Source organism: Oryzias latipes, chromosome 24 (genome assembly GCF_002234675.1).
Source record: "Oryzias latipes chromosome 24, ASM223467v1".
Classification (NCBI taxonomy): domain Eukaryota; kingdom Metazoa; phylum Chordata; class Actinopteri; order Beloniformes; family Adrianichthyidae; genus Oryzias; species Oryzias latipes.
In genome coordinates this window covers 11744740-11761955 of record NC_019882.2, presented here as the reverse complement: position 1 = coordinate 11761955, position 17216 = coordinate 11744740, and the positions used below count along the sequence as shown (strand labels likewise).

The 17216-nt window shown below is 37.5% G+C and overlaps 2 protein-coding genes across 2 annotated transcripts in view; both read left to right on the top strand.

Annotated features, from left to right (window-relative positions):
* Positions 1 to 9075, top strand: part of LOC111947064 — a 98014-nt gene extending 88939 nt beyond the window's left edge. The window contains exon 4 of the mRNA XM_023952930.1: positions 8674 to 9075. Coding sequence (XP_023808698.1) covers positions 8674 to 8678 — 5 coding nt within the window. The 3' untranslated portion in view covers positions 8679 to 9075. The remainder of the gene's footprint in view (positions 1 to 8673) is intronic.
* Positions 9076 to 10364: 1289 nt separating this feature from the next.
* The window catches only part of LOC105358411, a 56870-nt gene continuing 50018 nt past the window's right edge, over positions 10365 to 17216 (top strand). Inside the window, exons 1-4 of the mRNA XM_023952914.1 lie at positions 10365 to 10496; positions 11388 to 11696; positions 12170 to 12442; positions 13211 to 13519. Coding sequence (XP_023808682.1) covers positions 10448 to 10496; positions 11388 to 11696; positions 12170 to 12442; positions 13211 to 13519 — 940 coding nt within the window. The 5' untranslated portion in view covers positions 10365 to 10447. The remainder of the gene's footprint in view (positions 10497 to 11387; positions 11697 to 12169; positions 12443 to 13210; positions 13520 to 17216) is intronic.

Below are 17216 nucleotides of genomic sequence, written 5' to 3'. Positions count from 1 at the left end.
TAAACCCCCTGGCTTGTTCCTTCGTTGTTGTTCACTGTTCAACATTGTTTTGTATTGATTTTTTACATTCAATAAAGTTTGAAAAAAAAAAACTCATTGGAAGGACCCCGAAGGACCCGAGAACATCCGGCAACCCGAGAACATCCGGTACCCACAACGGCATCACGTAGTCTGTGACGTCACATGATCAGTGTTGCCAGATTGGGCGGTTTTGGTTCTAAATTTGCGGGTAAAAATGGCTTTGGGCAGGTATGCATAATTTGGGCGGTTTTAGGGTCGGTTCGGCGGGTTTTTCCCCTCATGAATATATAATAACGGACTACGCTAGGCCGTGTGCCTGTTGGAGTATTATGTACTGTGAAGTATGTGAATTATGAAGCTGCGTGTACGCACCAGGCAGAGATGATAATGGGCTCTGTCATTAGAACCTGTTGGGGGTGTGCAACGCCCCTCTTCTTAGAAATTGTGTTCTTTAAGGATGATACCGCGGTCGCGTGTGGGCGGAGCTAAAGTTATGGTCTGATCGCTGCATGGAGCGATGTCTGTTTACATCAATGCATGGTAGACATAGAGAATGTGGAGAGATCAGGTTTATTATTTTGAAGAGTTCTACTTGGTAATCATGTTTCCATGTTTGAGTTCATAAAATCATCCCAGAGAAAGTCTCTGCTTCAACTTCCGTAGTGAAAGCTGCGTCTTAATCTGACGCCCATGTTTGCATCTCTCTGACAGAGTCTGAAGCCAAACCCCTCCCCCGCCTCTCTACCTGTTCACCTGTTCACATCCTCTGCAGCTGAGAGTTGTTTTCTCCTGCGCTCCTCAGTGTATTCTACAGAGAAAGCGCAAAATATGGTCATCATAGTCGGGGCGCTCCAGCACAGCACAAAGATGAAAACGCCGCACGCAGGTTATAGCGAGGAGGATAGAGCGGGTTAAGAAAATTATTGGAAGAAGGCGGTCCACTGAAGAAATATTTAATACTTTACTCATTTTATATATATATATTATTTCTGTGTGGAGATATATATATATATATATATATATATATATATATATATATATATATATATATATATGATACACACAAACTTGTGATGGCGTGATGGCTGCATTAAAAGTTGGGCTAAAGCGGGAGAGTCCTACTTGGGACTTTTTTGAATATAACAGCGTGGAAAACTAAAGTAGGTGCCTTGTAGTCGAAGCAGGAGACAAAATTTGTGGAACGCTCCTCAAAGGGAAAAACCCTACGTATCTAAAAGTACATTTAAAAAGCGCACACAACAACGCAAATCAACAGTACCTAGACAAGCTAGCCTGTCGCCCGCCCTCCCCCGAGAAAGAAGCGAGAGCAGATAACGTAATGCTGTTATCGGCTGTTGTATTTTAATTTAAGGATGGTTGTCCTTGTGTCCTCTGAATAATAAGTGTTTCAAAATGTATCTTTGCGTTTTTATCATACAATACTTATTCTGGTGATTTTGAATCATGCACCTGACAAATATCCTAATTTACAAAAAAAAAAAAAGAAAAAACTAAAACACTAAAACTAATAAAAACTAAACTAAAACGAAGCAATTTCAAAAAATAAAAACTAATAAAAACTAATAAAGCAGCCTCAAAAAACTAATTAAAACTAAATAAATTTAAAAACGAAAATTCAAAACTAAATAAAAACTAAAACTAATAAAAAATCCGAAACTATTATAACCTTGGTATAGCCCCCAATTCCACAGTTAGAAACCTTGGGGTTTTATTTGACCAGGATTTATCATTTAAGGCTCACATATCTCAGGCGTGCAGAACTGCCTTTTTTCACCTGCGGAATAATGCTAAGATCAGAAATATACTTTCTAAGAGTGATGCTGAAAAACTGACCATGCATTTGTTACGTCGAGGCTGGATTACTGTAACTCCTTGTTAGCAGCGTGTCCTAAGAGTTCCTTAAGAAGTCTCCAGGTTGTTCAGAACGCAGCAGCTAGATTGTTAGCTGGAACTAGCAGAAGAGATCACATCACTCCTGTGTTAGTTTTGCTCCATTGGCTCCCAGTTGATTCTAGAATCAAGTTCAAGATCCTCCTGTTAACCTATAAGGCCTTACATGGAATGGCCCCGTCCTATATTAAGGACCTCATAGTCCCTTACCATCCAATAAGAACACTTCACTCGCAAAATGCAGGACTGCTTGTGGTTCCTAGAATTAGTAAAAGTACGGTTGGAGGTAGAGCGTTTAGCCACCAAGCCCCTGCCTTATGGAATAAACTCCCAGCTCATGTAAGAGAGGCCGACTCAGTTTCTACATTCAAAGCTAGACTGAAAACATTCCTCTTTGGACAGGCTTATTGTCAGACTAGTTAGTATTCAGAGATTATTTAACTTAATGTTAATTTGTTTAAATTAAACTTAATAACTATTTCTTTTAAAAGGCTGCTAGAAGTTGAAGCTGGGGTAACTATGGTGCACTGGGGTTCTGTCCTCTTTTCTCTTCTACTTCTACCCTTCCTCTCTTCTCTATTTTTGCTCATCATTTGTCATTTAGTTCTCCATGCCTCTGTTTGGTGCAGTGCGATTCATGTATTGTCCCTCTTTTCCTCTCCCCTCCTGGGGAGTGGGAGTGCTTCCAGACTCCAGTTGGCTCATCCATGCTCCAGTTCCTGACCGTCTACCTCGCCTTTGCTCCCGCTCCTACACCTGGCTGTGGATCCTGTCTCTGCTCTGTACCTGACCGAGTACCTCGCCTCTGCTCCTGCTCCTACACCTGGATGTGGTTCCTGTCTCCGGCCCGACTCGCGCCCCTGACTGTCCCCACAACAACAGCTGGATGAAGCTCATCTGCTGGATTTTATATATGTAGTTGTAGATTTAGATAAGTTAATTCTTCTCTAAGAGTTCTGGTAAATCACCTGTCCGTCCTGGGGGAGGATCCCTCCTTCATGTGGGCACCCGTGAGGTTCCTTCGTTTTTTCCGGAATCCGTTTTTTTTGGGAGTTTTTCCTTACCGCGAAGAGGGGTCTAAGGGCAGGGATGCCAGTATAGCTTAGTCAGTTTGTTAGTTCATTTTAGTATTTTTCTATTGAACTCTTTGTATTCGTGATACTTTTGAGTTCATGTTTTACTTCGAAGCCCATCGAGACGACTGTTGTGATTTTGGGCTATACAAATAAAATTGAATTGAACTGAGCACACAGCCCTGTGGCGTGCCTGTGCTCAGGACTATGGTGTCAGATAACAGGCTTCCCATCCTGACATTCTGAGGTCTGTTGGCCAGGGAGTTCATAATCCATGAACAGAGCATGGATGAGAATCCAAGATTGGAGAGTTTGTGGCCCAGTTATGGGGGATCACAGTGCTGAATGCGCTGCTGAAGTCCACAAAGAGCATCCTGACGTTGGTGTCATGACGTGGCATGGGCATTGTACTCTTCAGAGATATGGCTGATTAGAGCACACACAGGTTTATGCAGATAAAGAGAAAATGAGGAAGATTTCTGCCAGACAAATGCATTGGATTTAGAGAACAGCTGCTAAAATTTGCTTACAAAGCAACAAGCATATATTTGAAGCTGCTGGTGTCTCTGGAGTCCCACGAACATCAAGGTGGGGCCAGACATACATGAAGACAGCCTTATTCATTGATGACTGGAGGGTCCAGATGGATGGAGTATTGGGTGGTTGGTGGATTTGCCACCATATCCCAAAAAGGCTGCAATGTCAGCAGGAAGTGGCAGAGTCATGTTTTAAGCCAGAATCATGGGGAGAGAGCTAGTCAGCCCCTTTGGGATCCCCGAAGGTGTGAAATTGACCTCTGAAAAGGATGTGGAGTTTCTGACCACTACTTCCGAGGTACAAATGAAAAACGTGGCTTTCCATGAAAATTATTTTCATGGATGACATGCACCATCTCCTGCTGCAAGGAATACCTCTGCATGATTGGCTACTATGGGCATAAAAGGAGATAAACTGATGTTGTGGCCCCATCCTCCCCTGACCTTAACCCTATGGAGTGCCTTTGGAGCATCCTCAAGCAAAAATATCAATGAGGGATGGGGGCAGTACATATCTAGGCAGCAGCTCTTGGAGGCTATTATGACATCCTGCAAAGAAATTGAAGCAGAAATGTCGGACCCCACCCTTGCCAAATGGGGGGGCCTACTAGATGAATACTGCAAAAGGTTCAGGACCAGGTGAAGAGCACCACACAGCAAACACCGGAAAGGATTTAAGGGTTCAATTGCAATTTAATCAAGTAAAAACCACGCAAATCACAGCAAGCCCAGTAAAACACTTAAAACCACGACAATTCGTTTAAAAAGGATAAAAAAAACAATTAAAACTAAATATGACCTCAAAATGCAGCAAATTCAACAAATTACAATTTTCAGTTCTTTAATATCTCTCAGTGCATTCTAAGATGTTTATGCTTAATAATTTGGAACACAATTTGCTCTACTTTTTCAAACAAATTGTGGTTTTATTGAAATGCAGAAGTGGTTTTTCCATGGTCAGCATCCACAGAAGGAACTGCATATGAACTGCCCATAACACTTCAACAATAGTCCTCCCTGCTGTTATGCAATTTCTTGAGGAAAAGAAACTGTAAGATTCTCCCGACCCTTCAGGGTGTGATGCAATGATCATTCTCAAAAGCATCAGCTTTGAATTTGTCCTGTGTGTGGAAGTGACCTGTCCAATACCTGAAGGGACGGTAACCGCATCTGATGCATGGCAGCAGAAAGATGTAGACTTGGCTGCAACTTGTAAAATTGTTGGTGGGGTTTTGCAGAGGCTGGCCCTTAGGAAAACAGATGAAGAGTTTCAGAAGGTGTATGAACAGACCCCAGAGGAAGCTGCAGTTGTTGGTCCATTCATCCACCTGTCCGTCCATCCATCCATCCATCCATCCATCCATCCATCCATCCATCCATCCGTACGTCCATCCATCCATCGGCAAAACCCACTGAATCCCTCTCAGAGTCATAGGGTTGCTGGAACAAACTCATTTACTGTTGGATGAAGGCGGCGTTCACTCTGAACAGGTCAATAGTCGGTTGTGTGATAAAACATCAAGCTTGTTACAAAAAAAGAAAAACAGACAGCTTCTGAACAAAATTAACGTCGACAAAGTACACTGCAAACCAGCTTAAGGAGCATGTACTGAGTACAGCAAATGACTAAGACAGCATTTCTTTAACTGCTGATCTTTTATTTATCTATAACTGTAACAAAATTGTATGTATATTCTTTTATTTGATTCCAACAACCTGCTTTTGTGTTCCTTTTATCTGTGATTCCTCCTTTCTGTCTGATTGACATCTCTAACAAATGTCTTGACACAACAATTATTGAGTGGGTGGAGCCAAGATTTTATCTTCTACTTAACCATCATCAAGGAGGAAATGAACGTTCACAGCAGGAAACCAACGAAGAAAGTATGGCTCTGCTACTGATATTGATGACTTTTTTCATGCTTCAGGTTGGAGGTAAAGATTTTATTTGTTTGAATTTATTTTGTCTCCAAATATTTCTTAATTTAACTTTAATACCCTTGTTTACCACTTATAGTGTGTCTGTTGCATCAGTTGAAAGGTATATTTGATTTTACTTTGAAATATGGGTAAAAAAAGGGTATATATATGAATTTGTTGTAGATTGTTTTTTTTTCATAGTTTTTAATAGAAAATTTGCCAAATGTTATTCTAACAATTACACCTGCCATAAAAGTGTGCATTTTGAATTGCACACTGTGTGTTTCTTCTTTGCATTTTTAAAACTGAAGTGTTGTTCAATGATTTTGTTTGTGATCGCTAATTGCATTTCTCTTTTTCTTTAAGTTTGTCTTGCAGCTTTCGGATGTAATATTGACCAGAAATTCAAAAGAGTTGCAGAGGACGTCCTTTTAAACTGTCATGTTGGTGAATCCTGTAACCCAGTGGTTCCCAAACTGGGGGGCGCGGTGGAGTTTTTTTTTCATACTTTATTGACAAACAACATAATACAATAACAATGTGAATGTCACAGGGGGAATTGAAATGTGTACATATTGCAGAAAAATATAAGAAATAAAACAAAAAGTATATAAATATATACACATACATATACAACATAAGACAAAAAGAATTATTACTTCAAAAATCTTTGGGGTTTAATAAATTTTAAATCTTTCAAAAATTAAATTAGTTCGAATTGCTTTTTGGTTTTGCAGGTGTTTGGTAATGGTACATTACTCTTTGATTTCACTTAAAAACTGCTGGAATATAGGTTTGGAGTTTGACCATTTGGCTTTATGGATATGGAATTTTGCCAATAATAAAAACAATTGTGTAATGAAGATACAATCTTTGTTTACTTTGACATTAAGGTAACCCAAAATAATGTTTTTATTTAAAAATGTAACAGTTTGTTTAGTTATATTTCCAATATAGTTTCCCACTTCAATCCAAAACTTATTTGCATGTCTGCAGTCCACAAACAGATGATAAATAGTTTCGTCCTGAGTTCCACAGAATGAACAAAACAGGTCCATGTCCACAACAAATCTACTCAAAGTTTTGGTAGGATATACACAATGCAATATTTTGAAGGACACCTCTTTTATTTTGTTATTTAGACAGTATTTATTACTAATAGGACACTAATAGCATAAGTCCATTTTATGTCCACAAATTTGGATTCCCAATAAAACCTCCCAGCAGGTAAGGTTGTGGTATGTAAAAGTTTTCTTATTTGTTTATTGGAAAATGAATTAACACAAATATCCACATTGTCCAAAACAATTGTCTGGGTTCTTAATTGACTTGTGTTATAAATCCCTTTAAACAGTTGAAGTAGACTGGTTGGAACGGAATCTAACACTATTGCATATTCTCTGGGTGGAACAGGAATACCGAATTTTAAAAGAAATTCTCCATACGTCAGAAGATGTCCATGAGAATTGAAAAGTTGTCATTATCATACCATATAGAAAAAAAAGGTGATTTATTCTTGTATTGTACATTACTGTTATTCCAAATAAAACAAGTTGTTGGAGAAAAATTATGTTTATAAAGGAGTTTTCAGGCCAGCAGGGCTTGTTTTTGTGAAGTTTGAAAGTTTTGTGGGTAATTTTTCAATTTTACAATTACATTTTAGCAAGAATTTAATGCCTCCCATTGTGTCAAATATATATTTGGGAAATGCATTCCAGATATTGTCTTTCCCTTTCAATAAATTACTAAACCACTTTATTTTAAAAGAGTTGTTTAAAGTTTCAAAGGTTAATACAACCATGCCCCCATGTTTTCTGGTGTTACACAAAATATTTTTCCTTAAGTAATGACATTTTTTCCTCTAAATAAAATCAAATAATGTTTTGTTTAAAAGGTTACAGATGTGTTTTGGCATTTCTAAAGACAGAGACACATAGACAGATCTAGAGATTCCTTCAGCTTTAGATAACAGAATTCTACCGTTCAGAGAAAGATTTCTCATTAACCACATGTTATAAGGTGCGGTGGAGTTTAGAAACAAAGGATTTGTATGTTTGTGTCAGTGTGGGGGGGCTCGAAAATATTCTAATCTTCAGAAAGGGGGCCCCTGCAGAAAAAGTTTGGGAACCACTGCTCTAACCAATGCTGCAAGACTACCTGGTCATACCAGAGATACTTAGATGTTGGGGACATAAAACAAATTATCTTTGAAGGAAATGTTGACCAGAGTTCAGCTAGAGCTTCCAAGCTGAGTTTGAGCAGAAACTGCTCTCTGCTCATTAGAAACATCAATGCTGAAGATGGTGGTGTTTATGCCTGTAATAATGGAATCACTGTGTTCCTTTTTATTTTGAGCAGTGAGTATTTTAACTTTAATAATTCTGTAACTACATAAATGTCAACATTCTAAACTGATCCAAAAAAAAGCTCAAACCCTGAAGAGACTCTGACATGTGAACTCATTGAATCATTTAGGTTGGAAAAAGGTCAAACTGCTGACAAAGCATGTTTAGTGTGAGAGATGTGAGAGAGTCGACTCATGGGAGAAAATATCATTACATGTTTCATTCTTTCTATAGTAAATAGGTTGAATTGATGAATCCATAAACAGTAAAGATCAATGTCTCTGATTATCACTGATTAATGAGGTGAACAGAGAGTTTGAGAGTTTCCTGTTTAGTTTAACTTGATAAACTTTAGCTCAGTTTGATTGATTTTAGTAAAAACTGTAAATGTGTCGTTTAAAATTGTGTTCAATGTTAATGAATGAAATCACCTTAAGATAATGTTTATGTATCTGTTGTGTTTCAGTTACTTCATCTCCACCAGATGTTAATGGATGGGTCGACTTGACATGCTCTTTAAAAATGTATCACAATCTCGAATTACTTGAAGTCTGCAGTCCCAACCCCCTCATCTGGGTGGATGAGACAGGAACTGAACTGTCTAGAAATCCTGAGTTTGAGGTTAAAGAAAAAAAAACTGTGATTCTGTTCTGACTGTGAAACATCAGAGTGGAAACAACAAAAGATTCACCTGCAACTTTGTTGCCAACGATGAAGTGAAGACAGAAGCTCTCTACGTTCTTACAGGTGAGGCATTATTTTTTTTATATATATACTTTTTTTCAGCAGGTGTGCTGCAGGTAAAAATATCAGATTTTTGCTTTTATACAAAAAAATTGCTTGATTTTCTCTTAATTGTTTCTCCAGAATGAAGCACAGAGGACGGTGATGAAGACGCCCTGTGAAGAAGAGAGGCAGAAAATCCTCAATTGTTCTATTTTTTAACACTTTTGGTGTATTCATGCAGATTCATGAACTTTCTTGACTAACTTTTTTTATGAAATTAAACTATTACTCAAAGTATTTATTAATCAGGCAGTTAGTGATCAGCTTATTGTTATCATTCATTTCGCGTATTAAACATGCTAAATCTTTACGCTCATTGCAATCAATTGTTAACATTTTGTGTTTTAGACATTGACCCTCAGTTGAGGAATGTGAGTTAGCAGGTGAAGCAGCATGGCTGGTGTGTGAATAAAACGTAGATAAGAAGCAGTGATAAAAACACTTGGAGTTGCAGTAGTTTATAACTACTTTCTACAGCTGCAGACCTTTTATCAAATAGGACGACTTTTTCAGTAACTCGGCTGTTTTAAGAGTCAAAATAAAGAAACAAACTTGACTGCTGATACCAAACCGTTGCAGCTAATAAAAGATTATATGAAGATTGTATTTCAGCTTTAAATAAGTAAATTTGTGTTTTTTGGAAGATTGATGCTTTTTTGCTGAAGAACATTTCAGAGAGCTGTTTACATTTTTATTCAACATGAGAAGAAATGCCTCTGTCTGTATTTCTTTATTGATTTACTTTAAATAAAATATACTTTCACCATTTATGTGTTGGAATTTGAGGTTTCCATTCTTTTTACGCCATTCTTTTAATGCAGAATTTGGTTATTGATAGTCTTGGTATCGGCCCTGAAAAAACATACTGGTCAGTTCCTACCAGGAATGTTTCTCACCCAACAATGAATGAATTCATTCTGCTGCATTTGCTCACATCTGGCAACGTCGGCAGGATTTCTAGAGACACCATTCACTTCCTGCCTTTGATCACTTCCATCTGTGTTTTGGACAAGACAAAATAAAGAGCTGCAAAGTCACACATCAGAACTGATGTCTGGTGTCTTTTCTAACGAACACAAACACAACGCAGAGCAGTGGTGTCTGCCTCCAAAGACTAAGTTACATAATTTAAGATGTATTTTTTTATATTTACAAGAAAATCATTCATATTAAAACAGAGCTATGAGCATCAATAACATTAATATTAATATTGGCTCTATTTTTAAATCAATTTTCCTGTTTTCATATTTATCTCTGTGTAAAACACTTTATGTTACCAAGTATGAATAGAGCTGCATAAGCAAAGATTGATTTGATCATGTAGAATCCACATGGTGATGGTTAGGAGAACGCAGACTGACAGAAAGACACTGGACCAGTTGGAGTAAAAGAGGACGGACTTGTTCATGGAATATCAGTCGTTTCAGTTGCTGCTTTGATGAAACATCAAGTTTGTTACAAAAGATCAAAACCAGACAGTTTGTGAACAAAAGTAATAAAGTTCATTACAGAGCAGCTTAAGAAGCATGTAGTGAGTACAGGAAATGAACAAACACATTTCCTCTGTTATGACACTTCTGACAGGAAAAAGAAAGACTTCCTTTTTATGATACTAAACTGATGAACTGTTGAGTTTTATCTTCAAATATAATGACATTGAATGTCTTCTTTTGTTTATTTTTTACCTTTAGAAACTTAATTTAGTTTTTATTAACCAGTAATTCTTCCTTTCAGTCTGATTGACATCTCTCACAAATGAACTGACACTATAAATATTAAGTGGGTGGAGCCAAGAATTTCTTTTCATCATCACAGAGGAAATGAACATTTACAGCGAGAAACCAACAAACTAAGAATGACTCTACTGCTGGAAATAATTCTTATTTTCATGCTTCAGTCTGGAGGTAAAAATCATATTTGTTTGAAATATTCTGAAAAATATTTCTTACTTAAATACTTCTGTTTGCCAAGTATTGTAAAAGTATTAGTTGAATACAGATATTAAGTTGTGTTTCTAGTTGTGTTTTGTTCCCTTATTCCCTTGGAAGAAATGTCATCTTTGTTGCAGTTACCTTTTTAAAAAAAGGCAGAAAGCCAATTCTGAACTAACTTGCTCAAGTCAAATAGTTTTTTTTTAAACTGCAAAAGCCAAAATACTAGTTAAAAAAAAATACTAGTTAAAAGTAAAATACTAGTTAAAACTGTTAAATGGTGATTACGATTAATAGAATCTAAAATTATAAAATGTTTTAATAACTAAAAAAACAAAAATGAGGAAATTAATTCCAGAAGGCATACAAGACACAAATGAAATTATAGATTTTAATAGTTAATTGCAAACAAATTACCTCATTTTTTTTTCACTGAACTAAATTTCCTAATTTTAAATTTAATAATTTGAAGCTTTAAAAAAAGAAAAATAAATACAGTCAGAGAAGTGGCCAAACGGCTCCAGAAGACCTCAGTTTGTTTTTTAATGCATTAAAAGCCAGTAATGGTCTAGATGTCAATCTGCTTGTATATTTTCCTCATTTGAGTTTTAAAAGTACAAACAGGAGTCCAAACATTTTAAACATCTTAAATGATAAAACCGGAAAAGGGATCTCAGGATCTTATATGCCTCCTATGCAGTCACAAGTCTGTTCAGAAAATGTCAGAGTTAAAGATGTGAATGAGGTCAATATTAGAGGAATGTAAACATGTGTGCAGACTGTGGATTTCTACTCTGTATTTAGAAACCTGAAGTTTTTATCAATGATTCTGTTTGTGATTCTGATTGTAATTTTCTCCTGCAGGAATTAGTGGAAAAAATGAGGAACTCATTAAAAGAGTTGGAGAAGACGTCTTTTTACATTGTAATGTGGATGCATCCTCCAACCAATGCTCTGATATTAGATGGCTGTACAACAGACATTCAAGCACTAATACAGAAGAAATAACCAACACAGAAAATGAAGACCAGAGTTCAGCTAGAGCTTCCAGGCTGAGTGTGAGCAGTGACTGCTCTCTGCTCATCACAAACATCACTGATGAAGATGCTGGTCGATATGAATGTAAAACCAAGAGTGGCTCACATGCTATTGTGTATCTTAATATTTTGAGCAGTGAGTATTCTGACTTCAATAATTCTGTGTTTATATGAATGTCTACATTCTGATCTGATCCAAAAATAGCTCAAATCCTGAAGAGACTCTGACATGTGAACTCATTGAATCATTTAGGTTGGAAAAAGGTCAAACTGCTGACAAAGCATGTTTAGTGTGAGAGATGTGAGAGAGTCGACTCATGGGAGAAAATATCATTACATGTTTCATTCTTTCTATAGTAAATAGGTTGAATTGATGAATCCATAAACAGTAAAGATCAATGTCTCTGATTATCACTGATTAATGAGGTGAACAGAGAGTTTGAGAGTTTCCTGTTTAGTTTAACTTGATAAACTTCAGATCAGTTTGATTGATTTTAGTAAAAACTGTAAATGTCTCACACATTAAAAAATGTGTCCTATTGTTTTGTTCAACTATAAACAAAGAAGGACATCACCTTAAGATAAAGTTTTTTTTTTCTTTTTCTTTAGTTTCTTCATCCCCATCAGATGTTTATGGGAGAGTCGACCTAACATGCTCATTACTGTGTTTTGGATTTTCTTACTGTAAACAGAACAGCATCATCTGGATGAATGAGACGGGATCTCAACTGTCTGGTAATAATCCTGAGTTTGAGGGTAAAAAACAAACAAACTGTGTTTCTGTTCTGACTGTGAAACATCAGAGTGGAAACAACAAAAGATTCACCTGCAAGTTTGTTAAAGATGAAGAAGTGAAGATAGATGCTGACTACGTTCTAACAGGTAAGACATTTTAAGGTCATTAAGGTTTTTATATGTGTTTAATCAAAACCTTATTTTAGCAACAAAATCTTTTAACAGTGTGGAAAAATAAATGAATTATGTAGTGTAAAAAATACGACAAAGATTGTGAAAATATTATATTCATTTTGAAGTTAAAGTCAAATAAAAAGTTAACAATAATACAAGTTTAAAGAATTAAACCTGCTTAGAGTCTGTTTTGGAATGACATTGATGTTTTTACAGCCAGGGAACAGTTTTAGAGGAACATGTGACTCTCAAGATTTTCGGCTTTATTTGTTGAATAATAAGAAAAATCTGAAAACCTAAAATAAAAAAATAAAAACTCAGCAGCAGAACAATCTGATATTTATGGAATAAGTTTGTTTTACAAATATTAATTTCACCTTTCAAGAAAGAATGTAAAACAAAGTTTGGGGATATTTGCAGTCGCATAAAGAACTAGGAAGAAAACAGGAACAAGACGTTTGCCAACAGGAAGCTTCTCTGTCATGAAATAACTGACAACAAGAAAATAACTATAGGAGAAAACTACAGACTTACCAAAGTATGTGGATGAAGATTCTGGATCATTCATAGGGGACATTGTTTTAAAGTTGAGTCATGGTGTCTGGATTCATTGTTTTCTCTTCTTCAAACTCATCCAAGAAGGTTCATTCAACCGTATTCAAATTATTTTGGTGATTTTGTTAGTGACTGTTGTGTTAAAGGTTCAACTTTTCTCTGAGTTTGTTCTTTTCTCTCCTGCAGACATCAGTGGACAAACTAAACATCTCTATCAAAGAGTTGGAGATGACGTCCTTTTACCTTGTGGAACTAAATCCTCCTCTTCCTCATGTTCTGATGTTAACTGGCTGTACCAGAAAGATCCAAATGCAGCATCAATAACTGAAGTAAAGAATGGAAATGTTGTCCAGAGTTCAGCTAGAGCTTCCAGGCTGAGTGTGAGCAGTGACTGCTCTCTGCTCATCACAAACATCACTGATGAAGATGCTGGTCGATTTCTCTGTCGGCTCAGGAACAAGAATGAGTTTGAGGCGTATCTTAATACTTTGAGCAGTGAGTATTCTGACTTGAATAATTCTGTGATACATGAATGTCAACATTATGATCTAACCAAAAAAAAGCTCAAATCCTGAAGAGACTCTGACATTTGGATTTTTTTTATAATCTATATTCTTTAATCTAAAGATTGTGTAATATATGACAAATGGATCCTTTATTTACGTTCAGAGTTTAAATCAGTTTTCATCTCAGATGAGGAGAGATTTATTTCACAAATCCAGAGTTTCTGTGCTTTTCTAACAGAGAAATATAGGAGTTAGACCAGACAGAGCCGGATAATCAGGACTAGAAAGACAAAGAAAGAGACGACAACAGAGCAGTTTCAGCTTCATGCAGAGAACATTTCTTTGGGTTCATTTTATACATTTTTATATTATTTTCACAATATTATTTTTTGAAAGTTATTATCAAAAAATGACGAGCAGTGACTCCATCATCCTCTTACTTTGTTTACTCTGAAACACAAAAATCAAGAATATTTCTGCTGAAATGAAATTAAAACATTTTAGTTTCTAAAATTGTAAAATCTGTTCTTTCTTTGGAACATGGTATGCAAGTAAATGTGGTCACTGTCAGTACAAAAGGTTTTTGTCATTGTTTGGGTTTCTTTGTCTTGGTTTTTCTTGTTCAGTCATGTTTGAGTTCTGTTTTGTGTTTTATTTTGAAAGGTTTCCTGTTTTGTCATGCTATTGAATTTTTTCTTCCTTGGTCCTAATCTCTCCTGATCATGTTCACCTGTGTCTTGTCTGCCCTGTCTGTATTTAAGTCTTGTCTCTGCCTTCCTCTTGTGCTGGTCCATTAACGTCTCTTCCATGTCCGTCTTCCCACAGTAAGCCCATAGTTAGCTTTGGTTTTGTTAACTTGTTTGGCAGCGCCTTTTGTTATTATATTAAACCCCTTGCCCTGGAACCAAGTGCCTTCCGTCTCTGCATCTTGGGTCCTTCATGCCCACCAGCCCTCCCAACCTGACAGAATGGACCCGCCATATTTCTTCCTGGACCCAGCAGAGCGGGGCATGCAGTGTCTGGAGGCATACTGCTTAGAAGCAGAGCGGACCAGGTCATACAGGGATTTTGACCTACTCCAGTTTTGCAGTCCTGCTATGAAGGGATGCCGTCTTGCCAAGCCGACGACCCCCCCCCCTTGGTCATCGTCGCTGCTGTCCCCTTCAATATCCCATTCTTGTTCCGGAGGTGGTCCTGGACGCACCACAACCTGTTCCAGTGGTGTTCCCGGATGCACCCCAGCCCCTTCCTGTTCCAGTGGTGGTCCCGGATGCACCACAGCCTGTTCCGGTGGTGGTCCAGGAGGCACCCCAGCCCCTTCCTGTTCCGGTGGTGGTCCCCAACACACCCCGGTCCGACCCTCCTGCCCTCTTCACAGACGACCCGCCGGCCGACTGCGCGGCCTCCCGGCCGTCCTCCGGACCTGCCACGCCGGACTGCGCGGACTCCTGGCCGTCCCAATCTCTCCTGATCATGTTCACCTGTGTCTTGTCTGCCCTGTCTGTATGTAAGTCTTTTCTCTGCCTTCCTCTTGTGCTGGTCCATTAATGTGTCTATCGTCTCTCCCTTCTGCCATCTTCATTTTTTGCCCACAGTGAGTTTTGTTTTATTTCACCCTGCTCTGCAGTGCCTTTTGTTAAATAAACCCCTTGCCCTGGAACCATGTGGTCAGTCTCTGCATTTTGGGTCCTTCACGCTCTCCAGCCCTTCTCTCCCTGACAGTTTTCTTGTAAAAACGTCCAACAGAGAAACATTTCTGTTTGTTTTCCTTCATTTTCTAAAGCTCCACCAGAAGTTCATCCAAGAGGAAGTGGATTCTGTTCTGACTGAAACATGAATTTACTGTTATCAAGAAACTCTATTCCATAATATTCCAAAAGTAAATTATTAATCACTCAATTCATGTTTTATATAGAATGAAATTCACGTTCATTTTATTCCATGGTGCTTGGGGTTGGTTATTGTCTTTCTGTCAATTACTCTTCGTCTTTTAACTTTAACTAAGTACAATAAGCTCTTATTTGTCTTAGCCAGAGCATTTGCAAAAATGTTTTCTAAATGTGAAATGTTAAAATTAGATATGTGTTCTTTATACTTAATGGTAACTTTATATAAAAAAGTCTTAAAGTGGTCTGTTAAGTCAGTTTTATGAAGTTCAAATATTATTTTTTGATCATAGAATCTCCCCAGAGCAACACTGTCATCATCATTGGAGCTGTGGTTGGTGTGGTGTTGGTGCTGCTGGTCGTCTTCACCATTCTTCTCTTCAGAAGCAGGAGATCCAAAGTCACAGATCAGAGAAGAGGAACAAGTACAGTATTTTTTTTTTTTTTTTTTTTTTTTTTTTTTTTTTACCAGCAATGAATGTGAAGTTCTGATGAAGAAAGCAGAACACTAACAATAGTTGGCAAAGATTTGTTGGCAGCGTTTAACCACAGGATGTAAACTTCCTCTTTCTTCTTGGTTTGCTTACCATCAACTTTTGACATGATAATGTGAAGTGTGATTTTGTTTTTATTATTTTTTAAATGAGATCTAATTTTTGATTTTGTGGCTTGTATTTACCCTTTAAATTCCCTTCTGCTTGTGGTCCTTTCTCTGTGCCACTGGTTCCTTCCATCAAGATATTTCTTCCCCCCATTCTAAACAGGAAGTACTCGCTGGCTTTTTTTCGACATGTTCTCTCTAATTCTGTGTTTTCTTGATATTATTTTCTTAAGTACCACTTTTCACGTCATAACCCGATCAATCAGATGCCTCAAAAAACGTTTGACAGATTCTCCACAGAGCACTTTTAAGTGGTAGGGGTGTAACTTCCAACAAGCTCTCTCATGATTGGTGAGAGTGGTTGCCAAGGAAATGTTAACTCGGACTGATTCAGACCAATCAATAATTACTGACATCATCTGGGTCCAGAAAGTTGGCGCCATATCACAAAAAATGGTGACTGATGTGACTTTATGTCATTGGAGCTGAAAGTCAGCCTCTTTGCATGGATGACATCACACTCAGTTCCCATACATGTATACAGTTAGTGTTGTAGACAGATTTCTATTCACACAATAATTTTAAATTAGCCATTATATTATTCAATATATTTCATTTTGCTTTAAAAACCTGTTCATTATTTTAAAATGGCAATTTAAAATATTCATTTTTAATCATGTGGAATATTATAATTCTACGTCTTTTTTCAGAACCTTGGGTTTCAAAATCAATATTTTCCAAAGTAGCTTTGTTTTTATTTCATGTTGCTGTTTTTCACAATGGCGCATTTATTTCATGAAGAGCTTTTTCAGGAGACTGTGTCTGTCTGTCAATCAAACTAGACAAGGCGGAGACACTTTTGTGATTGGCTACTCCTTTACTCAGACATGAGCAGCAGCACCCTGACTACATCGATCGAAGATGCTTCAGCAAACGTGACGGCGCAATGCACACCCTTCAACACTAGGGGGAGTATGCTCGTCAACACATCCACAGTGTTACCAGAAATTGGGAAGTTTTTGTTTTAAATTTGCGGATAAAAGTGGCTTTGGGCGAGTGTGTATACTTCAGGTGATTTTGTGGTCGGTTCGGTAATTTTCATCTTCTCATGAACATCTAGTAGTGGCCTGATTAGGCTGGGTGGCTGTTGGAGTTCTATGAACTGGAGTTCCATGAACGCAACATGCCGCGTGTGGGAT